The following is a 27935-nucleotide window of genomic DNA, read 5'->3' on the forward strand; positions in this document are numbered from 1 at the left end:
ATGGTGATGGAGCTCAGTGTTTCATGCTGAGGTTCAGGAACCTGCCCTCCATGCTCCACTCACATTTCTCATTTTCTGTTCAAGGTCCCTAGACTAGGGACCTTGGATTGGGAGCTTCCATTCGGACCACGGCAGCTTCGCAAGGCCCACCCAAGGGTGGCAACTTAAAGTTGCAAAGCTGCAGCCCAAGACATGGCAGGGCTGTTGCTTCCAGCAGACTCTGCATTGGCTCTGTGCATTTCTGACCCGAGCCAGGTTTGAAAGGATGTCATAAAGACACCTCAACCCTGTCATAGAACATCGCTGTCAGGCAATTGCCTGTAGGGAAAGGCCTGTGTAATGTGACAGTACCTGGGAATGATCCAGCCCGGCACCTCAGCCCGTCACAGGGCAGCCCCACACCGAGACCTCCCGCTGTGCCGCAGTGCTGCCCGGGACACGGCGAGCACGGCCAGCAGCCCATCCCGCCATCCCTCACGGCGGGGTTGTCAACGCCCGGGGCAGCTGCGGGCAGGGATGGCAGGGGGGCAGAAGCCACCGCGGGGACTCACGGGCAGCGCCCCGGCCCCTCCCGCTGTCCCGTGCCGGGGCGGCGGCCCCCGCCCAACACGGCGGAGGCGCCCCGGGCGCTGCTCCGCGCCCGCCCGCTCGGCCGGGGCACCCGGGCGGGGCCTGCGCTCCCCCCGCTGCGCCGCAGCCCGGCAAGGAGCCCCTCCGCCTGCCACGGGAGCTTCCCGGGGCTGCTCGCACAGCTCCCTCCTCCCGGGGCGCCTCGGCCAGGGCGCGGCTCAGCTCGTCACGCCCGCGGGCGGAGCGCGCCGCATCCCCGGTGCCGGCGGCGGGGAGCGCCGGGAATGCCGTGAGTACGGGGGCGGGCCCGGGGCGGCGGCAAGGCCCTGCCGTGCCTGACGCTCCCCCGCTACCGCGCCGCCCTTCCCGGGGGGCTGGAGGATCCCCGCCGTCCTTCCCGCCGCGGGGGCGAGGCCGAATGGCCGCAGTTCCGAGCGGTGGCTCTGAGTGGCGTTTCAGCGGGGCCCGGCGGGGCGATGCTCGCCTGCCCGAGCCGGTCCCCGTGAGGCGGGCGGGGGTGTGCTCACCCAGGGCAAGGGCAGCTCGGCCCCTTCCCAGAGTCCTAGCACCCGGCAGGACGGCGCCTGGCATCCCAGGAAAGGACGCCGCGTCCCTCCACGGTGCTCAAGTCTTTGGAGACACGTGCTGCGCAGTCCTTGAGGCACAAAAGAGGGCCACATCCAGGGCTAAAATGTGTTGGATGTGTTTCTGGAGACCACGTGCGTCCAAAGACTGAAATGCATTGTGTGAATAGTCCTGCTAGGCTTTGTGTATTAGCTCTTACGGATGCTTTTTTCGTAATGCTTAATAGCGCTTCCAACACCGCGGCTCCTGCCCGGTCCTCTTTGGCCTTCAGGAGTTGTGTTTTCTTACAGCTTGTTTTGGCAAGGGGTATGCCGGCATTTGGCAATCCAGTTGCCATTCTGTACCCTAATTCCCTGTGTACTGTGCCCAGTGTGCTGTGTAACCTTATGTTAAATAGAAAAAAACATTTTTGTATTTACTGTAAAGGATATAGACTGTAAGAAATATCAGGCAACTGCTGAGAACTTGCTTTTGTGCTGACAGAGGTAAACACTGATTATTCATCAAATGTTGCTTTGGATCTAATGCCCCACTCTATTGAGTTAGGGAGCTGTGATAAAGCAAAGGAACTGGGTGAGATTATTTAAGTAAACAGTGAAGTTGCTGTAATTATCTTCACTTGATCTCATCCCTGTCATTAAATAATCCTTCTGTAGCTTAGGTTCAGGCTAATTTTAAATTTCTCAGTAGGCAAGAAAGGTGCTCTTCCTTCCTTTTCTGCTTTTATGCCTGGCTATCAATCTGTAAGAGTGAATTCACTCTGACAGGCGTTTCTTACCAGCTTTGATACCTTCCCTTTTAATTCTACCAAACCAAGCACAGCTCTACTAAAACTTCCAGAGGAAGAAGCTCCAGAGGCAGAGTTTTCTTAATGCTGGGTCCATAACCAATCCATATCCCTTTACTCAGGACACTGTCAATCCTGGTGGCTGCATAGGAGTTCCCTGATCTTGGCTAATGGCATATTCAATTGCTCTCTGCCTTTGTTTTGTGAACTTCAGAAACAAGATATTTGGGTGCATTGTCAAATTTGTGTTAAAGGTGCTATATCCAAAGAGACATAAACAGAAGTTTGGATAGAATATTCTTGCTTTGCAGGGGCAGCTGCACCAGCAACTATGCTCCCTGCAAAGACATTCCCAGCACAGCAAAGTGTGGAAGACACTGACATGCCATTTTGAGGCTGAAAACTGTCCCATTTCTCCTGCCTGGTGAGTCTCCTCAGTCCTCACAAGCTCCTGGTTGTTCTTTTTGCCCGTCAAGTGTGGTGCCTAGGAGTGAAGCCAAAATACCATGAATTGGAAGTTTAATAGAATGGTGCAGTGGTTTTTCACATGAAGTTTAACAATACTAGGAATTGTTTTTTGCAATTTCTTTTATGATAAACTCCTCAGAAATTGGTGGCCTTTTTGTTTTCAGAGACTATGCCCATGTGAGTTGGCTATGTAGGAAGGTGATCAGAATGAGCAAGCAGACATGTAAAGCACAGAAATGTTTGGAGAAGGTTATGCTAGGGAAAGGCAGCTCATGCAGGAAGCTCATGCATTCTCCCTCATGAGGATTTTCTTGGTGGTCCCCTCCATTACAAAGCAGTCATCTGGCTGTTTGCAAAATACAGTGTCCTGCGAAAGAAGTCCCAGGGGGGACTAGAAAACTAGTTTTGGTTTGTTTTGGTTTTGGTTTTTTTTTTCTTCTGCAGTGGAGCTTCATTGCTTTATTCTGTTAAAGTGTTCTCACTGAGATTAAAACCAGGGAAATTTAAAGAGGAGAAATGCAAAAAGTCAGTCTCGGTTCAGTTTAGGAAAAGGTCAGAGAACAAGAAAATGAGTGGAAGTATTCCCAGTGCATACGGCTGAGGCTGTGCTGCAGGGTTTGTTGCAGCTGCAATTACAGTGAAAGCCCCAGAAGACTCTTTAGTAAAATGTTATGTGACTTTGACATTGCTCAAATCCTTTTGAGGCAGGTGTTGTTGGAAAACACCCTTCACTTGTACACCCTTTACTCCTTACGTCGACTAGGCCATGGAGGATTCATGAGGTGGTAGCTACCTCAACAGGAATTGGTAAATAGTGTTTGAAATATCCAAAATGGGATTTGGGAAAGACTAATGGAAAGGTAAGTTTCCATCTGCAAAAAGGCTTTTTTCCCCCTCCGATACTAAAATATGGAGGCTGTAGTCCAAGCAGTAATATCTTTATTCAGGTTTCCATTTTCTGTTAATAATGCTGAGTGCTCACTGCAATATCCATTTTTGTTTGAAGTCTGTTCTATCTTACTCTGGCCTGTACTTGTCAATGACAAATCTAAGATCTCTGCAGAACGAGGCAGGTAATTAATCATGAATGTGTGGATAGCCAGCTGAGACAGCTTATGATCTTAGTTGAACTTTCCAGTCAGTGTCAGCTGGGGGATTCAAAGGAACACTGCCAGATTTTAAAAAAATTGATTTAGTTCTGGAGATACCATTAGCTCAAAAACCATGGAGTTGAAAAACTAAAAAAGATGAGATTTCTTAAGAGGTTCAAATATTAGTTTATTAGACTTGCATGTTTAGCACTTGTGAATGGTCATTTTTACAATTTCTTCTGTGCATTTAGCCAGTTTCCCTTATTGAAAAAATTCCTTGTAAATACCGCAAAATGTGTTGCTGGGGATAAAGAAAATCTTACATGATAAGAAATGCTGATATTTTTGAATTAAAATCATTGAAAAGTTACAATAAGATATGTATGTAGCTGTTTAGTGGATATGAATAGCACTTGCAAATAATATATGTTCAATTTAGCTGTAGTTATGTAAATGGAAAATAGAAAATTTGAAAATATTGGAGATAAAAAAGGATTTCATAAAGAAAAAAATTAATTGAAACTTTCCAGGGGTGTAGTTCCGAAACAAAACTTAGTAACAAAGATGCCAGCTCAAATATTTGTTGCTTTTTATGGAATAATTTTTATTATCCCTATATGTGTTTACTCCCTGTTAAAAAGATCAGGATAATTTGTGTAATAACTAACTACATAACTACCTTATATGGAGCAAGATGGTTTTATGTTAGGTAATAAAAGAAAAAAAAAATCCTTTGCCACTGCCCCAGTGCTCTCCTCAGCCCAGCCAGTCTCTGCAGGGAGCTCATTAGTAGAAGCTTTTTCATAGAATTTCAGGTAGGCTGAGTAAGTTTTTTCTTCTCTAATAGATTAATTACCTGTGAATGTTCCTTTTAACTAAAATTCTTTCGTTAGTTACTGTGAACATTTTTTTACTTTAGGATAAATTGTTTGAACTGTTATTCCCAGGACAGAGTGGAGAAGATGGGATGAAAACACTACCTGTTCTTGCATTAATACCAATGCTATGAAGAACTTCTTAAAGTGACAATGTAAATATTTGTACTTTCCAACTGTAGTTGTTTGAGAGCAGATGTATTCTTTCAGGCTTTAATTGATTCCTCAAGATGTTTGCAAAAGCAACTAAGAATTTTGTGAGAGAAACTGACAGTGGAGGTGACTTGATCCCTGTCTCCCACTTGAACGCCTCAGAGAAGCTGCAGCTTTTGAGCTTAGTTACGAAGAGGAGGAAATTCTGGTGCTGGCAGAAGCCCAAGTATCATTTCTTGACAGTCACCCTGAGTGATGTGCTTATTGAAGACAAACCGATAAAACCAGGTAAAGCCATACTCGGTCAGCACTATTACTGCAGATAAAAAGAATACAAACCCTGATCTTTTTTGTTATTATTCTCAGTCATGTTACTAGAGGGCTTCTTTCAGAGGAATGCTCTGAAGTGTTCTCCATCTGTGGAAATGAGATGAGTGCCTCTTTTCTCACTTGACTATTTATTTAACTAAAATAATAATAATAATAATAATAATAAATGTTTGCCTGTGTAGACTACTGAAATTGAGTGCTGAAGCTTGTCAGTCCTACTGTTTAATAACACTGTTGTCTGTAGTCACAGGAACTCCCATATAATGTTTTTGGGTGGTTCCAGTATGTGATAGCAGTGTGAAACTGTACTGTGCTCCGGGTCAAAAAGCGGTGAATAGACAGTGTCCTGTTGGTGACAGTAGCCCAGGGGATGCTTGCACAGGCCAGGCCAGGCCAAGCAAGTTTTACCACTGCTTCCTTTCATCTTCCACAGGCTGTTAAAAATGGTTGACTCTTGTACTTCTTTCTTCACCCAACTACATCATCCAGGTTTTAGGATTAACAACATGGAATCCTGTATTTCTGGACGTGTCACAATTCCATACAGGAAAATAAATAAGTCTGTAAGTTAAGATGTTAGCTTGGAAGATTAGCTGATTCTGAGTCAGTTCATAGGTTTGTAGGTATATAAGATTCTGAGTTGTTTTAAAACAGTTAGATGCTTCAGTTTGTTTTCAGTGAGCTTTGGGACAGCACTGTAATGAGATATGCCAAGATAATGCCAAAATACTAACCCTGTTGTACAAGTGCGTGTGCTTTGGTTTGGGTTTTTTTTGTAGCTGAAATAAGTTTCAATCCTTCTTTATAAATCTTCCATAGCATCTGAGCTCAGTATTTCAGTCACCTTATGTTTTCCTAAAATGGCAAAAATATAAAAGATAGCAGAGCAAAGATGATGAAAACATGAAGGAAGCAGAAATAAGAGTTGCAGAGCTGTAAATTTCATTATTTACCTTTCGATGCTGTTCGCTGCCTTCACTAACTTGTCATATTAAGTGTCTGTTGTTCCAGTCACTTCAGGACTGTTTCAGTACTTCCCTTCACAGGTAGAAATTACTTTTATTGCTTTCCTAGTGGTTGTGGAGTCTGACTTTGCAAAATATATGGGGAAGTTTGAAGACTTCCTTCAAGGAAGTATTGAAGCATCATTTGCAAAGATCACCCTGGGAGCTGGAAGGAAGGGCTATGTGGAAAACCAGTCCTCATTTGGAAACCTGAGGAAGCAGGAGATTGACTTGCAGCAGCTTATGAAAGACGTCAAGGACAGGTATGTTTCTAATGTTGGCATTGTAATGGCCAGGAAGGGTTAGAGCTCAAAAGACTTGGGCCAGGTACAGTCGCTGAGCAGTCAGTTTTATAGTGTTGCTGTAGTTTGAAAATGATTTTTCTTGTAAGCTCTCGTATTCAGGTGATCAATCATATATATAAAACCAAAATTTTCTGTAGTTTGAAATCTTGATGATCAAACTTTTCCCTTTCATTTTAAAAACATCTCTCTGTAATTTCATCTTACATATTTGCATGAATACGTTACTCCCTTCTTTGTGGGACTGTACTGAGGTAAGAGTCTGGAAAAAAATGCATTAGTGTCTCTATGTTACTGGAGCAAATGCTGTGGAAACTGAATTCAGAACTATTAATATTCTTGTAACAAGGTTTTGTAAGTGTGTGTGTGTGTGTGTGTGAGCAACTGTGCTAAAAAATTGGATTACTTGAAGGAATAGCAAAGGTGAGCAAGCATGGTCAACACATGTTCTACTAGTTGAACAAAATACAGATCTACTTCTCCCTGTTATATGCTGTATTAACAGAAGGGAACCATATTCTGTGTTTTTCAAGAAACACAACACTTCCTCACTTTCTGTCCTACTCTGAAATTGGATTTATTTAATGTTGCAATAAGACAGTTATGGACCAAAGTCTGTCTACTTGGCAACCAGCTGACAAGTCAGGGATCTACTGTGTATTGCAGGTCCTGACTCCTGGGAGATGAGGGTGGTTTGGTTTTGACAGCATTGTACTCTAGATCTGCAGCAGGGGGTGTAATGCAATTTAATAACCTTTGCTGATGCTCTGAAGGTACAGATGATAGCTTTTTGTTATCAGTGCAGAAGTTGTCAGAAGCAGTGTTAATTTGCTTTAGATACACTGATGTTCTAGAAATAATCAATTCTCCATTTTCATGGGAACAAATGGCTGGTGTTCTTTTTATAATGAGCACTCACAAGGCAATAGATTTATTCTAGTAAGGCACCTTGCTCTCTTTGTGCTAAATGCCTTATTAAAAGCAGAAAATACTGGGCTAAATGTGTGTACCAAGTCTGTAAAATTAATATGCATCTAATATCAGGAAAATAGTGTCAGTCAAGATTGTTTCTAGCACTAGAAAAAGTCCTACAGAGGAAGAAACTAGAGCAACTTTGATTCAGATCAATAAGCAGATTCACACAGAGAATCCTCCCGTAGCTAAGCAGCACATCTTGGGGTTGTAATCCTGAGTGTAACTAAATACTCAGAAATATATTATCTTCTTTTGAGTAAATCAGTAGCTCTACACCAATGTATATGTAACTGTAAATAAGGCTGATGTGTGTGCCACTTTATGTAAGGAGCTAGTTCTCAATTCATAGACAAGGTGCTCATAGCTTATTAAAGCTTATGATGCACAGTGTATAACTGATATCAAGTCAGTCTGCCTTCTGCCAGGTCACTGAAAATGATGATGATAGCAGAATTCAGTTTTGTTTTTTTTCTTCAGCATAATGCAGAGGCTCACTGGAAATGGTGGCAGGGCGTTATAGATTAAATTCTGCTTACTTGTTCATAAATATTCTATGATTTGTGATTGATTGTGTCCAAGCTTCAAGCTTGCATCTCGTTCATGGAGCTTTTTGTGGAATTTGGGAATGCTGGTGCCTACAGATTAGTGATTTTTGGATGCAAAACATTAATGGCAGTAAGAGGATGTTTACCTGTCAGTCCTTGTGAAATGAGCATCAGCAAAGTATTCTTGATGTCATTAAATGACACATAGTGCTTATGCTTGATCAATCATTGCTTTATTGTTTGATCAATCATTGCTTTATTTATTATTTCTACATATATAGCCTAATTAAGTTGCATTTTAAATATGTTCTTGTATTAGGCTGATTAAGTCAAGGTTGCAGATAAATAGCAGAAAACTCTAAAAAGTCAAATCCATTATGCCTTTTAAACTAAGTCATGTGAGTCTTCAGAGTTCAGCAAGCTGGAAGTGCTAGTGGCAGCTGATCGGTTTCCTGTCGCTTCTTAGGTGAACCTTCTGAAGGAGAATCCTACTGATCTTTTAATTAGATCCCAGATGCTGCAATGGCTCCTTTTTTTGAAAAGGGATGACAGCTGAAGGATGTGGGATGAGATCCTTCCTGGTTTGCAGAAGCAGTGACATTGTAAAGACAGAACATATAATATGCAATATTAAAATAAAGTTAAGCAATATTTGGCATATTTAATTTTACATTAGTCTTGTTTTTGTATTACATCGTGCTTGCTAGTTCACACAGTACTGTAACATACCAATTTTGGGTCAGAATCCTGTGCCTTTAACTTAGTTGGATTGCTGTGGATTTAAGAGTATATTCCATCTTCTATTTTAAGGCATTCAATACTGTCTGCCATAAGATCCTCATAGAGAAGTTGATGAAATATGGGCTGTAGAAGCAGGCAGTAAGGTGGATTGAAAACTGGCTGAAGGGCTGGACTCAGAATGTGTTGATCAGTGGTACAAAGTGTAGTTGGAGGCCAGTGACTAATTATGTACCCCAGGGGACAATGCTGCATCGAGTCCTGTTGAACACCTTCATTAATCATGTGGGTGATGGAGTCAGTAAGTGTATCCTCAGCAAGTTTGCTGATGACACAAAGCTGGGAGGAGTAGCTGCTAACACCCGGAGGGTGATGCTGCCATGCACAGGGACCTGGACAGGCTGGTCTGGTGGGAAGCTCATGCAGTTCAAGGAAGGGAAGTGCAAAGTGCTGCACGTGGCACAACCCCAGGTGACAGTACATGCTGGGGGCTGACCAGTTGGAAAGCAGATTTGCAGAAAAGATCCTGGGGATCCTGGTGGACATCAAGTTGGATATGAGCCAGCAATGTGTGCCTGCTGCAAAGAAAGCCAGTGGTATCCTGGACTGCATGAGGGGGAGGTGATCCTTCTCCTCTGCTCAGCACTGTTGAGGCCAAACCTGGAGTACTGTGTACAGTTTCCTACTACGAGGGAGAGATGGACATACTGGAGAGAGTTCAGTGAAGGGCTGCTATGGTGATGAAAACAGCTGGAGCACCTCACATTTGTAGAAAGGCTAAGAGAGATGGGACTGCTTAGCTTGGAGAAGAGGAGGCTCGGGCTAGGAGGGAATCTTATTAATGTATATAAATACCTGAAGGACAGTCAGGCTCTTTTCAGTGGTGCCCAGAGACTGAACAGGAGGCATTAGACACAATCTGAAACACAGGAGGCTCTGTCTGAACATCAGGAAAGACTTTTTCACTGTGGGGGTAACTGAGGATTGGCACAGGTTGCCCAGGGAGGCTGTGGAGTTTCCCTCCTTGGAGACATGATCCTGGGCAGACTGCTCTAGGTGGCTCTGCTTAAGCAGGAGGTTGGACCAGACCAACCTCAACCATTCTGTATTCTTCCCTCCAGTAAAAAGGATTATGAGGAGGTTATAATCTCTGTAGTTCCCATGGATTAACAAATTTGCTTGTTTGCTTTTACCATTTCACTAAAAGTCATGTGAGGTGATTGAAAGAGAAGTTCTGAGCTGACAGTGACGGCAGAAATAGGACCAAGTGGCAGCAGCCAGTCACTTCACATCAGCTGCAGAAAAAATTGCCTGTCACTCTTTCATCATACCATGTGAATGATTCCTAACTCTGTGATTAGCATATTAGGAAAACAGTATGTTATTAGCATCATACTCTGGCATAGTTGAAACATACTTTTACACTATTGCATATTGCACTATAGTTAAATCAGTGAAAGTGCATATTATTGTCCACACTGAGACGAAAATAAGTGCCTGTTCTTAATCTGAGTACCATGGAGATTCAGACCATTTTGTTATTTATTAAACCTCTCTGAGCATTTATGACTATGGTGAGAAAATCATTCACCAAAGGTGCTACATGGTAATATGAAGTCACAGAATGTTATGAGACAGGATTGAATAAAAGCAATTGTGTGTGTCTGTGATTTAAAACATAAGGAGCATGCCTTATAAGGATAAAGGAGAAATAATAAGGAGAAAATAGAGGAACTACCTGTCTCTTGCAGTCTGAGAAGTCTCTGGTATTCTTGGGGAAGATGTTCTGTGAAGTAATTGTCAGGTTATTCTGTAGGGAAAATAGTGAAATGCTGTCAATAAGCTGACTATTGCAGGTGCTGTGTTCTGTAAGAAGTAGGTCAGAGAGATTATATTTGAAATGGATTAACAAAATAAATATTATGCCATCTGTGTTTGGCAGAAAGTGGCAGACCGAGGTCTGGTGGATTTTACTCCATGGCATTCATCAAGATGTCTCTATTAGAGCAGGATCAAAGCTGGCTGAAGGCTCTCGCTGTGCAACAAGCAGCATTGGTATGGAAGACATCAGACTATTACACATTATAAATGCAGTGGAGGCTGTGAGTGTGGGCTGCCCGTGTCTCTAGAGTTAGGAAAGGAGGTGTGCTGCAGTGACATTGCCCGGTGCAGGACTGGAAAGGCTTTCACTCATGGGTAGTTTGGACTAGTGAAAATCTGTGCAGGCAGGCAGCAGTGCTGAGTCCAATGTGAGGATAGGGAGTGCTCACAGCAGTAACCGTTCTTGGTATTTGTTGTAAACTGGCAAGCTTCTTGCTTTGAAGATTCCTGGGTGGGTTACTGAGAAGACTAGGCAGGATTTGATGGAAAAATGGTCCTAAGGCCTGTCCTTTTTGGACAATTCGATCAAATTCTGTGCCTAAAGGTAAGACCCTCAGTCTCAGCAGTGGGGTTTAGACCAGGCACCTGCTCTCTGCTTTAACTGTGAGTCTGCTATATTGCCAAGTATTGTCTGTTTTCTCTTATCTTCATTTGGTTTCTGCCTTTCTCCCTTCTTTTCTGCCTTCAGTATGCAGAAAATTGCCTTTGTGCTTCTGTTTTCCACTACTTTTCTCATGCAAGAAGAAAAAAGTTGAATGAGGGTGAAGGAAGTCTTTGCATTATAGGAGAATGGAAGTGTTTAATCCAGTTAAATGGGGACTGAGACCAAAACTCAAAGAGATTATTTTCTGTACATGTTTGACCTATAGAGCTTCCAGCATAGTAAATCATTGACCCCAGGAAGGTTATTTAAGCAGAACAAAGAAACAAGCAAAATGCTATAATCCTTTTAAATTATCTTTATTTATACAGGCTCGTACTCTGTGTGTTGATAATGGGACTTAGCAAACCAAAATTTCATTGTATTTTATACAGTGTTACTTTATAGTGCTTCAGCTCAGGAGTACAGTGATGTGGGACAAGTGGCACAGGGTTGGTGAGGGCTCCTGTGCAATAGAGAGTGGAAGAGACGGTAAGAGCGATGGTTGTAGAACAGAAATAAAAGCTCTAAAACATGACCTGTAACATAATAAAATGAAATGCAGTTCATATACCTGCATGCATGTATAACTCACCTTGTATTATTCGGTGTTATGCTAGCAAGTAAGTTGAGCTCTTGCAAAAATACAGTTACAGATTGTGGCCATTGCCCTGCAATACTTGAAGCCCTGCTCTGATTGTCAAACTTTAACCCTGTTGCTTTTTGCTCTTGATGACTGCTTTCAATGATAATTTAGATAAGCTGGGTATTTGCTTACCTCATGTCATCTCCTGCTTGAGTCACTGAGAAGAGCAGAATGTTTTGCCTTCAACAGGCTGTGCCCCAGTAGTAACTCGTGATGTGTCCACACGCAACCCTAGAGTCTGTTTTATGATAGAAAATCTAGAGGAGAACATTTAACTGTGCTGCCCTAGAACAAAAGGTATTTGTACCTGTGGGTAAGGGTATGTGTTTTAAAGCTCTGAATTCAGTAGACGCTAAACTTTCTGGGCAGAGGAGAGCATTTCTGACAGCTTTGCAATTGAACACAGCCCACTGAAGTCACTCAAACCTTGGGACTGAGGCAGTGGCCATGTGTCTGCCACACATGCAGCTCTGTGTGGAGGACCCCAGTCACCTGTGAGGTGAGAGTGCTGCATCAGAGGCCAGGCAGTGAGCTCTGTGCTCTTGTGTGTTGCTGTTGCTCTTTAGCCTCTAGTGCTGCAGCAGCTCCTCCAGCACTGTCTCCTAAATTTGTTCACTATGCCTCTTCGCATGTTAACTTGTGTCTTCTGACTCTTCCACTCTGCCACACTCCTGTTAGTTCTGCATCTGGACCTCAGAGCCAGGAGTGTGACAGGGTCTGAGCCAGTCCTGCCTCAGGCAGAATACTGTAGAAGCAGATGGAAGAAAAAGTCTCTTGAATTATTTTGTAACTCATTTGTATAGAGTTAGGTCATGCTTCTTTTATTGACATTCATTCAGAAATAGCAAGTCTCTATTTAATCTGTATTTTTCTACCTTACATTGTTTGGGGTTTTTTTTCCTCTAAATATTAGGGATATCCAGCAAGTTTGTCATCCTCTAAAACCGGCCAAAAATATACATTAAAAAAAAAACAACCAAATTACTTTTATGCTTTTTCATTGTATTTTTCCCCTTGTGGCTTCCTAGGTCAAATGTTAGAATTGTAAGATCTTACTGCATTAATTTGTATTTCTGAGATGCTTAGCACACCACTTCAGAAACATAAATAATTATTGTGAAGTATATGATAGGCTTGATGGCTTGTTATTGTGATAACTAATGGCTCTGGTTTGGCAGACACTTCTGAGAGCAGTGATGTTTGTGATTGCTTGACATTTCTTCAATCTTTGCTTAATCCAAAGATTCATTGCATTCCAAGCATAAAGCATGGCTTTGCACCAAAAGAAAAGAAGAGTTATATTAATAATCTGAGGAATGTTTGGGGGTGCTTTTCTAGTGGCTGCTGCACTGCTTCAGAGGTATTTTCTTTCCCTTGTTTAAACAATCCACTTTAAGGTTTTCAGACAGTTCATTCCAACTGATTGAACTTTCATATAAGCATGTAACTCTCCAAAGATCAAAATTTGCCTGAGGATATTTTTAATTCAATAAAAACCCAAGCTGACTTCAGACTTACACAGACTGCATAAATTCCAAACTCCAGAATCTAATAAATCTAAAACTTTTTAATTAAAAGTGGAGATATCTCGATTTAGATGAAGTAGAGTCAGACATGTCTTTCTGTCACATTTTTGGGGAATTGCCATTTAGCTCCATGAATAGCCATTTACAGTAAAAGGGAGGAGAAGAGACTGAATAACTTGAGCCAGGGATAGCAATCCTTTAATCTTCCAGCTGTCTTGCTGGACTTATCTGTTCACAGAAAATACGACATCTCATCTGAGGACCTCCAGTGAGTATTTTGCAAAAGTATAATATAATTGACATATTTTAATCAATTAAATACAATTAAGAAGTTGCTTTAACTGCTACCAAAAATCTGTTAACACCCCAAAAGACAGAGGATTTTGTAACATTTTCTTAGAAAATAAACCTTCTGTGTTGTTTCTGGGAATTCACTTTCTGTCTTCTGCTCATTCTAAGAAGAGCTTAATGTTAGAACTATCTCCAGCAGCATTTAAAAACATGCTGAATTACATTGTTCAGTAGGGTGGCTTGTAAAGTTGGGGCATGGGCTAGAGATTCGAGGTCCCTCCCACAGTTAGTTTTTCTTTTGACTGTGACAGTCCTGGTCACTAATTTTGAATTTTCAGTCTATACACAGGATTTTGTAGCAGGTGTTTTTTTCAGTGATCTTCAGTTTTAAAAACCATGAAATCTTGTGTTTTCTCATCCAGCCCTTTGAAGTACTTGGTTGGTGCTAATCCCACTCAGCCCATTCAGGGTTTAAGTGAACACTGACACAGATTGTAGCAAGCAGTGAGGTTTGGCACTGAGGCAACACTCTCTTAGTGTGGCATCCGCTGCTATGGCCGTGGTAATTTCAGAGTAGGAGAGGATTCAGTCTGGTGTCCACAAGCCTGGCTGGTTGTTTTCATATTACCCGGGAAGCTTAAAGTTGTCTCAAGTTGTGCTTTTTTTGTTTGCTCAGAAAGTAGCCAGACAACTGCCATTTGTGCTCAAGAGTAAGTAATCAAGACTTCAGCTTGTGTGTCGGGACTTACTGTGGAATACAGATATTTACTGCTACCAAATAACAAAAGAGGACATAATAATTTTGAGGGGACTGCTCATACAGAAACCATTGTTGTTTTTACAATAAAAGCTTCTTCAAGCAATTAAGAAAATATTTTTTTCACAATTCTAGTATTTATGTTGTTAATGGTGTCTTTTCTTTTTCAGAACAATAGATCTAAACAGTAGTTTACTGCAACAAGTAATAGAAAGAAAACGGGAAGTGCTGTGCATATTGAGAGAAAAGATAATAACAACTCAGAGGTGTACAATATTTGAACATATCCAGACAGAAGAAAAAGTCAGTGGTGTGATGGGATGCACTGCAAAAACAGTAAAGGTAAAAGTTGTTAAAAATGTGCAAGGAATGGAACATTTGCAGATTATCTGAGAAGAAATTTTGGGTTCTCCAGATAGGCTTCAGAGTATTTTTTGTGCTTCCTTAACATATTGAATTTGCTGTACTGCTTAATTGTGAAACTTCAGAAAGGCAAAATATTTTTTTCTTTTGCCTTTCTGGCAAAAGATGCCATCTTTTAGTGTGAGTCTGGAATGTAGTTTCCATCAACACTATCAAATTGCAATTCAGTTTCTGTGTAGATTCCTGCCTACAGCAGAACATAAAGCAAATGTATAGCAATTCATTGGAAGTTGAATAGAAAAATGCATTGCTGAAGCAAATTTATTTGAAAAGCCAAGTAATCATTCCTCACAAATGGTTGCAGTGTCTACTGAGTTTTCATATTTATTGGGAAGCTATTTGGTTTCGATCATGGGACTGGAGATTAACTGCATTATGAGGATATCTGAAAAATTGCCTATGAATTGAGAAGGAATTACCAAAGCCAAAACATATGCTTATTCATTTTAAGGTTTTTTCTTAATGGTAGAGATGAATCACTTCTGGGTACAGGGTGTTTCCAGTAGCAGAAATCTGGGAGTTGCAGGACAACCACCCTCTGTGCAAGTGCCACCTTCTGGGTAGCAGTCTCCAGCTGGGCAAAAGATATCTCAAGATAGAATTGGGCAGCTCAGGATACTGAAGTGGGTGCCCATTTCCTAGTGACATGGTGTTTTATGTGTGGCAAAAGCTGCACCTGGAACTCAACTTCATGTTGAGACAGGGTAGCTAAGAGTTTGAGAGCTGCTCTTGGCATTGTGCTCTCCCTCGCTCTTCATCTACTTCCTTTTGCAGATGTCAAATGTTACATGCTTAAGTTAGACATCACAGAGAATAAAGCACATTCTTTCTCTGTATTTTTCACCTTAGTTATGGGTTTAAGCTATGCAATAGCTGAATCAGATAAATGGTGAATAAATCTGTCTTCTAGGTTTCAGTAAGTGAAAACGGAAGTATGGTGAAGGATTCTAGTGTGATTCTTGAAATTCCTCCTGCAACCACTATTGCCTATGGTGTAATTGAACTGTTTATAAAGCAGAATGGCAAGTTTGGTAAGTGAAAGGCTCATTTTCTGTGGCACTCACTTCAGCTGTGCACAAAGCTGTCCGTTGGGCAATGATTTTTGCATTTCCCTGTGCATGAAGGTGATGATGTTGTATGGTCTCTTTTGCCTTGATAATTATTTGTGCTGGAAATGCTGCACTTCTGATTTAATAATGCTTTTTTACTTGCTTGAATACATTTTAAACTCAGAATTACTTAGGTTTCAGAGGAAGAGGTCATCTAGCTGGAGCCCCAGCCAAGGCAGGGCCAGCTTTTAAACTTAGATCTAAATTCAGAGTTAGATCAGATTGCTTGTCTATTCTAAAGTTTTTATTATCTCTGGAAACAGAGATTCCATCACTCCTCTGGGCAGCCTGTTATCACGTGTGACCACCATGATGGTGAAGGTTTTTGTCCTTAATATCTAATGAGAATGTCCCTTTCTTTAATCTGTGTCTCTTGCCTTTTGTCCTGTCATCATACAGCAGAATCTGGCTCTGTCTTCTCTTCACGCTTCCATTGGGTAGTTATAGATAGCAGTAAGGTTCTCCCTTAGCAGTGCCTTCTCCAGGCTGGACAAACCCAGTCTCTCAGCCTCTCCTCATCTCTGATATTCTCCAGCCCCCAGGGATCTTGGTGGCTGTTTGCCAGATTGCTCCATTATGTGCATGTGGGGCTTGTACTGGAGAGTCCAAAACTGGGCACAACACTGAATACAGTCTCCCAAATTGAAAATTCAGTTTCCTCAATCTGCTAGCTACACTCTTGTCAGTACAGCCCAGTATGCAGAAAACTTCAGTAACTGCAGGGGCACGCTGCTTATCCTCTCAAATTTGTTGTCCTGGTCTTTTTCTGCAATTTTGCTTCTAACTAGCTGGCCCTTGGCTTGTAGTGTTCCCTTTACCTGTTGGCAGGAGAGTGACCTGAATGTAAATCAAGGGCCAACCAGGAATGTTTAGACAACAGTCGTGTTAAGAAAAGAATCATTCATACAGGACTGGAATTTAAACTTTTCTAACTTACACTTTCATATACAGATTGCCCTCAGAATGTTTGCAGAAATGTCCTTGTCATGTTTTCTGGTCATGCTTTACTTATGTCAGGTCGAATATTTTTCAGGGTAAAAAAAATGTTGAAGTTGGCTTTGGGGGGATGTAACTTTGCTCTGCAGAATCACTTGGGTTTTTCTTTCTTGTCTGTCCTCATTTAAACTCCCTGACCTAAAGGAGGTTTCAGGGGATTTTATGCGAGAAGAAAGGAAATCAGATGGACTGGGTAGAGCTGGAAGTTGGGAAGGACTCATGTGGAGAGAAACAGGAGATACGTTGAAGAAATAATTGAAGTACAGTTGAGATTTGAATCCAGGATGCACTTTATTTGGATAAGAAATGCAGAAGATAATTCTGCATCATTCTCCTTCAATTGACTTCTGATATTAAGGAAGTCTATAGGCTCAGGAATAGAAGTAAATATTATGTAACCTGTAAAAAGTTTCTGAAATGTGGAATTGCTCTGACGTAGACTGAACACAGAGATAATGGCAAAGGACATTGACTTCATGGTTATAATAGAACTGTAATTTAGAGTAATGAGGTGCAGTTAAGGCTGTCTGACTACATAGGTGTGTAGCTGATAACCTACTTAAGTGATTTCCAGATGAAATTCCTGTGTCCTGCTAGCTGATGATACATGGGTCTTGTTAATGATCTGTATTTCTCTGCTCTTTTTCCACTTCTGCTTCTTTTCCCACTCTTTTTTTCATATTTAATGTTAATATCTTTCAAGCTCCAAAACCAGCACAGCTTGTTTCATGTTTTATCTCAAACAACCTATGTCTTGCCTCTTCTTTTTTAATTTGAGCTATTTTCCCTTGCCTGACTATCACTGAGAAGGTAAAGGGTAGAAATTAACAACAAAATTAAGGATTTGCCAGCAAGAATAAGTATGGTGGAGCCTAAACTTCAGCTTGCTAATGTCTAAGCAGCAGTGATCAGTGTCTGTTTATGGAAGTAGAAATGGCCTTTGAAGTTAAATCCAGGGCCTAATGTAGTCCTTCCTCATGAGACTGAAAGTGACCTGTAGCAGGTGTAACCTAGTGGGATTCTCTTCAGAGATAATTATGGAATAGGGTGCATATAAACTTTTTTCTGTCTGTTTTTCTATGCCAGTGGCAGTGCTTGAGTTATTGTTAGGAAGAATGTTATATGAATTTTCCTTAAAATGTTCTGGCTGATGTGACGAAACATGCTCGGACATTTTTATATGTAAAATGTGTGTCTTGCTTCCTCTTAAGTATCTGTAAATTGAACCATCCTAATCTTTTCCACCTTTTCACACAAAGGAGTCTCTTTAATTGCTTTCATTGATCATCCCTGGTTTTCGTGCATTTTTGTTAACGTTTTTGAATAACTAACAAGTTCTAACTGCACTGTTGGAGGTGTGTCATCGATTAATGTGATAGCATTCAATACAGAATTCATTAACAGTCCTATTAATACAAAATTTTGAGTCCTGTGTTTTCCTCTGAATCGAGTCCCATTTACAAGAGTTAACAGCAGGGTCTGTATCTCTTAACACACAGCATCATCTGAAAAGTTTGATTTCCCTTATTAGCATCATTCTGCCTCAGGAGGGGAGTCAGTTTGTCAGCACTGTCCTCCTCCTCAGGGTTCATGTGAAAGCTTTGTTATTATCAAGGAAAGTAACATGAGTGAGTTGGCCTGATGGTGCCTCAGCTGTTGTCCAGAGTCTTGATGCTTTGGGAAGTTCTTAGCTTGTGTTAATCACTTTCTGCTTCTCTGTAACTCGCTCTTCTCTGCAAAGGGTTATGCAAGCATAAAGGTCTGTCTTCTTTCTTCCTCTGTGGCAGAGATTTCTTTGTCTGCTTTCCCTTTGAAAAAGCTTTTTGCTGATGGAGTGCTCTCCATGCTTTCTCATCTGCTTTGAATGTCCTTAATTTAGTGAGACAGAGTCTTACAACTGCAGGAAGGTTATATTTAGGTTTTGTGCCTGGTACACGTGAGCACTGTACTTGATTAGTTACGTTTTTTCCCCTCTTTGCTGTCAGGTATTATTTTAAAATTGAGTTTCTCTTGCTAGCCTGCCTGTGTTCTCCTCAGACCTCCTGCAGTGTCCCAGGGGAACAGATTCAGATCTTGCATTTGAGCCAATAAAAGATGATCAGAATATGCATAGAGCTTTGATTGTATTCTGCATCTTTGGGGCACAATGCTGGACACATGAGCACAGAACTTGATACTCCGGCTTTCTCAGCATATTACAGAGGCTTCCTGTACCTTGCAGGAGTCCCTTAAGCTGAGGGTGGCAGGAAAAGGGCAGTCCTGGTTGGGTGAGGTCAGTCAGTGCTTGTCACAAAGATGAGGCAGAAAGGATAATCCAGCCAGGACACGTTATTTCCTCCCTGAAGTTACTGCAAAGAGACAGTATATTGCAGTGACTCTGGGAACATGCCTAGGTGATGTCCTTTCGAGACTCTCTATTTTCCACTCATCTGGAGAACTTGAGGATGGACCTGTGGCTTAGCTGAGAAAGAAGTGTCTTGTCAGTGCCATGACCAAAACAAGCTCTGTGAAGGACTCTCAAGAGTTCTTACGAGTCTCAGAGGGTGCTGTCATGTGTCTCCATCATGAGTGGATCAGCAGCCTGCATTCCAGCATGTCAGAAATTCATACCTGCATCTCCTGTATGCAGCATTCAGGTTTTACTGTGTTGTTTCATGGTATTTGCTGTCTACATTACTTTAGTTCACAGGAGCTGGTGTCACATTTTGTAGGTGGCAGCTGCATCACAGGACCTTCAATCTGTACACGCTGTACCAAACACCAGGGCTGCAGCAATGCTCAATAATTCACATGCATAGCAACAGCTGGCATTCTTTCCATCTGGAAGAGACGAGACATGGAGAAATCACATGCAAGAACACTAGAAAATACAAGCTAGCATCTTATTTAGTAATTGCTTGTGTATTTTATTAATTATTGTTTTTAATTGAATTTCTAATTACAGAGTTTTGTCTGCTAGATGAACAGCAAGGAGGTTTTGAAAAGGAAAGCACAGAAGGCTCGACTTATCCCCATTCAGCTCTGTTTAGAGATGCTTCATTTCTCTATCAGCCAGATGCTGTTGATAATGAGATGTACTCTGGGGCTAAAAACCTCGTTCCCGGTGATGCTTCTATAAGTGTATTGAAACAAGGTATTACCAGAAATGATTACATTACAGTGAATTAAGCAACATGATAGGGAGAAATAATCTAGTACAATAGTACATAAGAAATCTCGTTAGTTCATTTTAATAACTCTTATCAGGAACTCTTGGGGAATGCACTGAAAGGATATAAAAAATTAGTTCTGCAATAGATATACGCAGTAGACTGTTCCTTAGGAACATCCTGAATCCATTTGTCGTAAATATGATCTTACAAAGTCAGGTGTTTATGTCAGTTCTGTTACATTCCAGATAACCTCTATAAGATTAGTGATGATTTATGCTTTCATTCATAAAGGGTCACTGAAAATACTTTTTCATATTTGAAAAATACTCTCTGTAAAGCTTCGTAGTTAGAGGTTAAGTCTCAAAATTACAAAGACTTAGCCTCATTATTTTCAGAGAAGCTTTATAACTGACAAAATTAAAACAGGGCCAGGTACAAGTTGTTTGTTGTAGGACTGTGGAAAGAAGGGGCAGGATTGTTACTGGAGGAATGAAAAAAGGGAAAACCAATCAAGGCCTCAGAACACAGTTTGCTTTTCATCAGTTCTTGGTAGAGTTCTTACAATGGTTCTACTGATGAACATCAATTCTGTTATCTATAAATTTCACCCTTTGTTAATGGTTGTTCAGTAGACTGTGGCCAGAATAGATATTTGTTGTCCCTATGTAAATTCTGTCATTCTCCTATGTAGACTTGCTTGAAAGGAATAACTGTCTCCATGTGTATATAAAACCCACTTACTTGTAAAAGAATGGTATGCCACAGTTCTGTGTTTTGTTTTAGCTTGAAATACCTTTTTGCCCTTCTTGCTTAAAAGGCTTGGAGATTTCTTTTAATTAATTAACCTGCACAGTCTCTTGGGGGGAAAAAAACCTAAAAAAAATTTGTTTTTGCTAAGGAATTCGAAAGTAGGTTTCCTTCTCTGTTATTTGTATAGACAGTCAATTGCATCAGATAAAAAAATATCTGCCTGTGGCTGGGCTTTTTTTTTCCCCAGTGAAGTAACTTTTTAGATATAAAGGACATCTTTTAAAGAGAGCGTGTTTTTGACCAGAGTGACATGAAGGAAAATTTCTTTTAAACAAGGTTGAGAACACTTGCATGCCTATATTTTTGGAATGTGAGAAAAAACATTCCAACCTTCCAGCTGGCGTTATTGATTTGAAAACTTATTTTCTTTCAGCAAAGTGGTAATTTGATGTCACAAAGTATTTAGTTACATGATCATAGTTGAATTGTGGTGAAAGAAGTGCAGTGCACTTCTTGTACTTCTATTGTATGTACTGTAATGGATTCGGAATTTCAATTAAGAAGGCATTTTTGTCCTGACTATTTTAATAATAATTAGGTCAGGGGTGAAGGGCTGTAATTCTTTCTTTCACCTGATGAAATACGAGGACAACAATGTAGGATACTAATAGATCTCTGTGTGGACTTACACCATTGACTTTGTAATTCATACTAACCACAGATCAGAAGTAAATTTATGAGCAGAACTCGTTATTCTGCCGTATAAATGTACATATTTTGGAGATAAATTTCAAGTGAGAAACTTAAGATGTGATTGGTTTGGTTAGCATTAAAATACTGATTTTAAAATATTAAAAATACTGAACACCAAATGGTGATCCTTGGTAGCTGTTCTTCTTTCTTAGCGTTTTCATTAAGGCTTCATTGGCTCCTTAGGAACTATAATCACATCTGTTTCAGCCTTGCATTATAACTTGTGCTCGTGGAAATCAGGTAGTCAGGGTGTGGTGATAAATGGACTTATGAAACACATAGCAAAAATGTTAACTGTTTTTACTGGCATTTGTGTAGAAGTACTTAGTTTTACTTTTTACTGCTTTCTTGGGAAAGATCTGTCACAGTTGAAGACTCAGTTCCAGCCCTTTGTGAAGCTTCCAGAAGACAAGCAAAGAGCTTTATATAAAACCCTTTGTGAACTCTTGCTCCATGAAGAAATGGTGACTGCCCTGGGGGATGTGGTAAGATGAAGAAACTTTGGCTTGCTTCCTAAAAGTAATTTCAGAATAGCACGAACATTCTCGTTTGCTTGAATTTTTCTCTTTTCAAGAAATTTTGCTTATTCTTTTGCTTTCAGTTTGATGATATCTGCACAGGAGACGAGCCAGATCTGGAGGAGTTAAAACTTACACAACAAAGAGACCTCCTTGACTTCTTGCAGCTCTTAGGGTGCAGTTTACAGAGTGAGCTGTTGTTGCAGAAATATCAGCCTCAGGATGAAGAACTTTTCTCAGCTGCACACCTTCTCATCAGTGCTATCTCTGGTACGTTGTTAAGAGCCCTTTTTTTTAAATTTGATTTTCCTTTTAGAAGCTCCCTCCTTGCTAAAGCATTTATGGCTGTCTTTGAGCAGTTGGTGGCTGAGTGAACATAAATTGTTCTGTTCCTTTTTTATGAGTTTGGTATACTATGCTTGGCATTCCTGCCTGTGAATTAAATTCAGCCCTCAATCACCGACAGATTTTGCGTGTAAAATACACACTCCCTCAAGACTGCTCGACTCTGCTTCTGCTGAGTGTGGGCATTTGCAGTTTGGCAAGCTAATTTCTGTACTTATTGCATGCCAGAGTTCTTCCTGCCTAAGTGCTGAGAATTACAAATTAGGTGATGTCTCCTGTATAACAGCGGATATTGTTGAGATGCAAACTAAATTCAGTAAAAATGAGTTTAACACAGAGACACTGCAATTAGAAGGTTGTTTTGCAGCTACTGAAATGGGAGATTAAACATAAATGTCAAACAAATGCCATCCTCACAATCTAGTTGGCATCAGAGTGTTAATTAAAAGCTACCTGCAAAGTCCACGACAGACTTCCCTGGCTTTTTCTCTTCTCTCTCATATATAAAGAATTTCCTGACATTAAGGTAACGAAGGGAAGTCCAGTGTAGATGTGGCACTCTGCAGCAAAATGTCAGTGTGCATCCATATACAGACAGTACCCAGGTAGGATAGTTCAACTCATTTGTGGAGACAGAAAAGAAATAGAAAACAGAAACCTGCTGATGTGGTGAGACTTCTCAGATGCTATTAACAGCAGGGTGCAGTTAACTGAGTGTGTTGCATTATCACCTGACTTTGGACATAATGTCTGCTGCTAAAGTCCAGGCATAAGTGTAGCCGGATCAAGATTCAAAAGCTGTATTAACCCTGTTGCCTGTTAGGAATTACAGCCTTTTTGTTACAGAGTTGAAGGGCACCACAGGGATCATTTACTCCATCTCCCAGCCTGAAGGCAGTCTCAGCTGTGTCATTTCCTCTCAGACTGTGGTTTGCAGAAGTCGGTAGCTCGTATAAATTTTGAGAGCGTAGGTTCTTGATTTATTCAAGGCCTAAGTCATTTATTCAGCCTGTAGATGTGGGGTGAAACACTGGGGAGATACTTAGGGAGGAGAGAAGGCTGATGGGAAGGAAATCCCCTTTTCTACTAGTGCCTTTTCTCAAGGGCAGAGGTAATCAGACCCATTGCCCATCCCATTTTATTCTTCAGGCAGGAAAGGGTTGGATCAGCCTCTTCCAAACATCCAGCTAAGGAGAATCCCATAGCAGAGCTCCTTGGCTTCCAGCAGCCAGCCTCGTGCAGCCTTCACTGGAAACAATCTTTCCCTGTTAATGTTTCCTTCGCAGAGCTGTCTGATTACACCCTGGTCCTGCTGCGTGCCTGCTGTGATCTTCAGGTTGTTCCAGCGCTGTGTTGTTTGGTGAGTAATGGAGAAGTGGCTGTGTGGCATGTGGGCCCAGCAGCAGGAATGACCATGTCATTGGCCTCACCACGTTTCTCACCCAATAAAGGAGATGTCAGGCTCCAGTGCGAATTTCAGCCGTAGGCAGAGCTTAGCCAAGGTCAGTCTGACAGTGGCAAATGAAGTACATAATTTACTGCAGGTGGATACCTAACTTCCCAATGTTTAGAGGTTTCGTGGGTTGTGAGCAAAAGAAAATTGTAACTTAAGCTTGAATTTTAGTTTACTAATAGTCTCCCTGTTTTAAAGGCTCAGTAACAGTAATCACCTCCCTTGGGAAAGAAGTTCTCCTTTGACAGCAGCAGTGCTTGAGCCATGGCAAACTCTGAAGTCCCAAAACTCTGAGGCCATTTATTGAAACTGCTGAAGGAATGGTGCAGGGCATTAGAGGGATGGAGTGCCTCACCTATGAGGAAAGGGTAAGGGAATTGGGTTTATTCAGCCTGGAGAGGAGAAGGCTTTGGGGTGACCTAATTGCAGCTTCCAGTACCTGAAGGGAGCCTACAAAAAAGCTGGAGAGAGACTTTTTACAAGAACTCGTAGTGACAGGACAAGGAGGAATGGATTCAAACTGAAAGAGGGTAGGTTTAAATCAAGGTGCTCGTAAGAAATTCTTTACTGTGAGGGTGGTGAGGTTGCTCAGAGAAATTGTGGATGCCCCATCCCTGGAAGTGTTTAAGGCCAGATTGGATGGGGCTTTGAATAACCTGGTCTAGTGAAAAGTGTCCCTGCCCGTGGCAGCAGGGGGATGGAACTAGCTGATCTTTAAGGTCCCTTCCAACCCAAAACATTCTATGTTTTTCTCATTTTTTGATTTTTTTAAGCTCACTTACAAAACCAATAGTAAAATCCTTTAAATATGTAGGGGCAAGAGGAGTAATACTGTTTGCTCAGAGTGAGAGTTAAATGTGATTTGTATTGAGAGAAGTTGAAGTAGGGGAACAGAGGGACAGTAGGGAGGAATGTTTCTCCTTAAAGGATGCCGTAGAGCTTTGGTTCTGGATCAGTAAGCCCAATAGTAAAGGGAATCTTGCCCTTTTGCTGCTGCCTTGTAAGCTCTACAGTGGTTTTGTATGAAAGAACTGAGCTGTGCAATGGCAGGAATAGCACTGCTTGGAAAATGTTTTCATGTCTTTTATCTTTTGCTCTCATAAATACAGCCTGATGTTGCTTCAGCCGATGGCAGCGTGGCGCTGAGCAGTCCTTTGGTGGCCACTCTCACTGACAGGAGAAGATTTGATGTCGTGAAAAGGCTGTTTGCTTCATCAAACATTGATTTGGAAACGACAGAGTCTTCTGTAAAAGCTGTAACTATGAAAGAACCTCGATTCTTCCCACTCGTTCTTTATGTTGCGCTGTGTGGGCTTCATGCTTTAGGTGGGAATGTATAGGAGCTTTACTGAGTATCCAGTTTTTGCTCTAGTCTGTTCTTTCTTCTATAGCTCCATAGTGTTGGTGTGTTTGGGCTAAGCAGTAGAGCTGCTCTGTTGGGTCCTTAGAGCAGCACAGCCAGGGGTTAGGGCGGTCAGGGGGCACTCGGAACACCCAGGGGTACAGGCTCTGCGCTGCCATCAGGTGTGCCACCCCTCTGCGGTTCCAGAGGAAAATACACAAATAAAGGATGAAGGGGGGGAATTAAACAAGAGAAGTGAGGAACAGAAATTGAACAGAGCTGCTGTGGTAGTTGTCAGATCTGCAGGGCAGTAGAAACCTGATTGCTTGCATTAATATGCGTGGGAGAAAACAGCAAAGTACAAACTGCTTTTTTCAAGCAAGCAGACAAGCAAGCTGTGGAAATCCAGGGTTCTGCAATGCAGCAGTTGTTTTGCTCCTTTAAGACTGGATGTACAGAATCCTTCACTCTAGAGCAAGAGGAATGGAGGGATCTCAAAGAGGTACTTGATCAGGTTGTCTTATTGTTGTTTGGCATTTCCTGCACAATGCAGGAAATATAAAATCCTTTTTTTCAAAAACCAAGACCACCTTAGTGATTTATGCATCGGTACAGCATTTCTATTTTCTAATAAGTTTTTACTCACCTTAGCAAGCTTAAATTGCATTTGGAACTTTGAGGTATGGCAATGCCTTTTGGTGTGTGCACATGAAGGGTCCCTGCTGCACACCACAAAAATGATCATTTCACCCATAGGATATTTTAAATGCAGATACTTTGCTCATTTCTTTGACTAGTAGCAAAGTGTCAGTAAAGCACTCACTGCATGCTTTGAACTATTTTGCCTTTTTTTCCATCATAATTTTTTGTAATTGTGGATGGAACAGAAATGCAGCAGAGATCACTGCAAATGTGGGCTTGGGAAGATGATGTTCCAGGTAAGTGGAATATCAGTGCTTGCAGATAAGACTCTGAGATGGCTGACAAACAAGCAGGAACCTATGTGATCAGTAACCAGGCCCTGCAGTGTAGGTGGTGGATAGGAGTCTGGTTGTTTCTTGCTCTATTCCCACATGATCTTGAGCAGATTGACTAAGAAGTTATCAAAAAGTCACCGCAGTTCAGCTTTCCCTGAGGACATGGACTTTGCAGAAAAGCACCGTGGAACCTTTCCATACCCCAAGAGCCCAGGGTAGCTCTGCACACTGCGCCGTGGGCATTTCTGCGTCTCATCTGTTAAGTGAAGCTGATGGTGTTGCCTGAACCTTGCACTGGTGTAGATGGAAAGATCCTTTAGGAGGATGGAAGCATGTAACTCTGCTTCTGGAACGATGTGTGTAAATGGGAAAGTCTTTTTTTGCCAATCACTACTCAAAAGTTGCCTTTGTAACTAATTTATCAAAAATTTCTGTTTAATGTTATGTCAAAACAAGAAAACAACTTATAACATCATGAATATAATTTCTGTTGTTTTTCTTTTGGGGGTTCCCTTGGCTTTAAAAGGTGGTGCACAGATGGCAAGTGGCTGTTTGGGCATCCACACAGTGCCACTGTCCATGTGCTCTGATCTTCCTTACAGAGCTTTGGTGTGAGCCTTCTGTGCACTATATTGTGTAACTGCTGTCAGGATGTGATTTTGTGTCACAGATGTAGAAGAGGGAACTTGTTTAAAGAGGTGGAAGACCCCCCAGAGTCTGGATGTTCTATGGAGACATCATTTAAAAGAAAAGGTTTTGTTTGTTTCCTGCTGTTTTGGCTTCAGATACGATTAGGCTTTTGCCTCAGCTCAACCCACTGAATGGGCAGCCTCGGACTCAGGCAACAGGAGAGACACTTGGCCAACAGGAGTGTGTCCCAGGCAGCCCAGGCTTCCTGCTCGTTGTGAGGGTTGCTTGGGTCTCTTGGGTCCTCACCTCATCTGCTGCTGTGCTTTTAGGATTGATCAGTGCATCTGCAGAAGTCATTGGCTGCACTTCAGCCTTGGCTTTGTCCCATTAGGTGCTCTCTGTGGAAGGGTTTCCCAGCTTTCCTCCATTTGGCAGCACTCCTGTGACCACAGAAGCACCTCTAGAACAGCAGGTAGGGTAGAATGGCCTTTTTAGAACTGGGTGAGCAGCACAACTGGGCAAAAAAAGAAACACTAAGGCAGGTTGTATGATCACCATTTTCTCTCCGGTTCCTTCTTCCATGCTCTTGAATGCAGGATTGTTACTCACGTGAATTTTAAAATTAGGTCAAACTGGAAATAAGAAGATCCAAGGGAGCAAGAGAAGCAGCCTGTCTCTCAAATAACTCCTCTCTTGCCCTTCCCTAAGCTAAGAGCACACCCTCTTCAGGGACCCAGCTGAAGCTGCACTGGCCCAAATTAATTCACAGTCCACCTCAGAAGAGCTGGATGAGCATCTACTACCTCTTGGACAAACCAGCAATTCCTTGTGACAGGCTGACCTCATACAGAAAATGCTTAGATGTGGTCTTCCCTAGGAAAGGAGTTGGTGAAAGAGCTGGAGGGGAGAGTGCTTTAGAGAAGGCTGAAGCTTGTCTCATAAAAGATTTGATTCCACATCCTGACTTACCTCCTGAAAATACCGCTTCCCTTTGCATTCCCCAGGAGGAAGGGGGAAGAATCCATACCTTTGCAATCTGGAAGGAGGTCAGCAGCCTCTTTTCAAAAAGCATGCGCTATCTCCAGAGGCCAGCAGGCTCTGCCGTGCTGCCAGGAACTAGCACTTCCCTCCTTCAAGCTGCTCAGTCCTGAGTCCCCCGGGCTTCTGTACACTGGCTAATTACAGTGCAGGCCCCAGAGAGTGACTCCCTCAGTGCTGCAGTGCTCAGAAAACAGGGCACCCAGCTTCAGCAATGGTGACGTTCACAGGGTGGCCAAAGAGGCCCCGAGGTCTTCCTGCACATGGAATGGGGATTTGGCATAT

The 27935-nt window shown here is 41.9% G+C and overlaps 1 protein-coding gene across 5 annotated transcripts; it reads left to right on the plus strand.

The window, feature by feature from the left end:
* The first annotated feature begins 684 nt into the window (after window positions 1–684).
* On the plus strand, window positions 685–26457 carry GSDME (gasdermin E). 5 transcript variants are annotated; one of them, XM_064674892.1, is made up of 11 exons: window positions 686–859; window positions 2254–2366; window positions 4587–4817; window positions 5934–6126; window positions 14335–14506; window positions 15498–15618; window positions 19637–19825; window positions 21705–21832; window positions 21949–22135; window positions 23497–23570; window positions 24773–26457. In XM_064674892.1, exons 3-11 carry the CDS (start codon window positions 4607–4609, stop codon window positions 25001–25003), a joined length of 1506 nt encoding a protein of 501 aa, XP_064530962.1. In that variant the 5' UTR covers window positions 686–859; window positions 2254–2366; window positions 4587–4606; the 3' UTR covers window positions 25004–26457. The 5 variants fall into 5 exon arrangements, with proteins under 5 accessions (XP_064530996.1, XP_064530962.1, XP_064530989.1 ...); XM_064674901.1 differs by lacking the exon at window positions 686–859 and adding an exon at window positions 933–1289; XM_064674926.1 differs by lacking the exons at window positions 23497–23570; window positions 24773–26457 and adding an exon at window positions 23360–23430 and having other exon boundaries at window positions 685–859.
* Window positions 26458–27935: the final 1478 nt, after the last annotated feature.

This window comes from Pseudopipra pipra, chromosome 1 (genome assembly GCF_036250125.1).
Source record: "Pseudopipra pipra isolate bDixPip1 chromosome 1, bDixPip1.hap1, whole genome shotgun sequence".
Lineage (NCBI taxonomy): Eukaryota > Metazoa > Chordata > Aves > Passeriformes > Pipridae > Pseudopipra > Pseudopipra pipra.

Excerpts from the sequence above, each read along its gene's own strand:
- GSDME (XM_064674892.1), top strand. The coding sequence starts at position 4,607 with ATGTTTGCAAAAGCAACTAAGAATTTTGTGAGAGAAACTGACAGTGGA. Across the intron at positions 14,507-15,497 it reads GCACTGCAAAAACAGTAAAG|GTTTCAGTAAGTGAAAACGG; the intron begins GTAAAAGTTGTT and ends TCTGTCTTCTAG. Across the intron at positions 19,826-21,704 it reads TATAAGTGTATTGAAACAAG|ATCTGTCACAGTTGAAGACT; the intron begins GTATTACCAGAA and ends TTCTTGGGAAAG.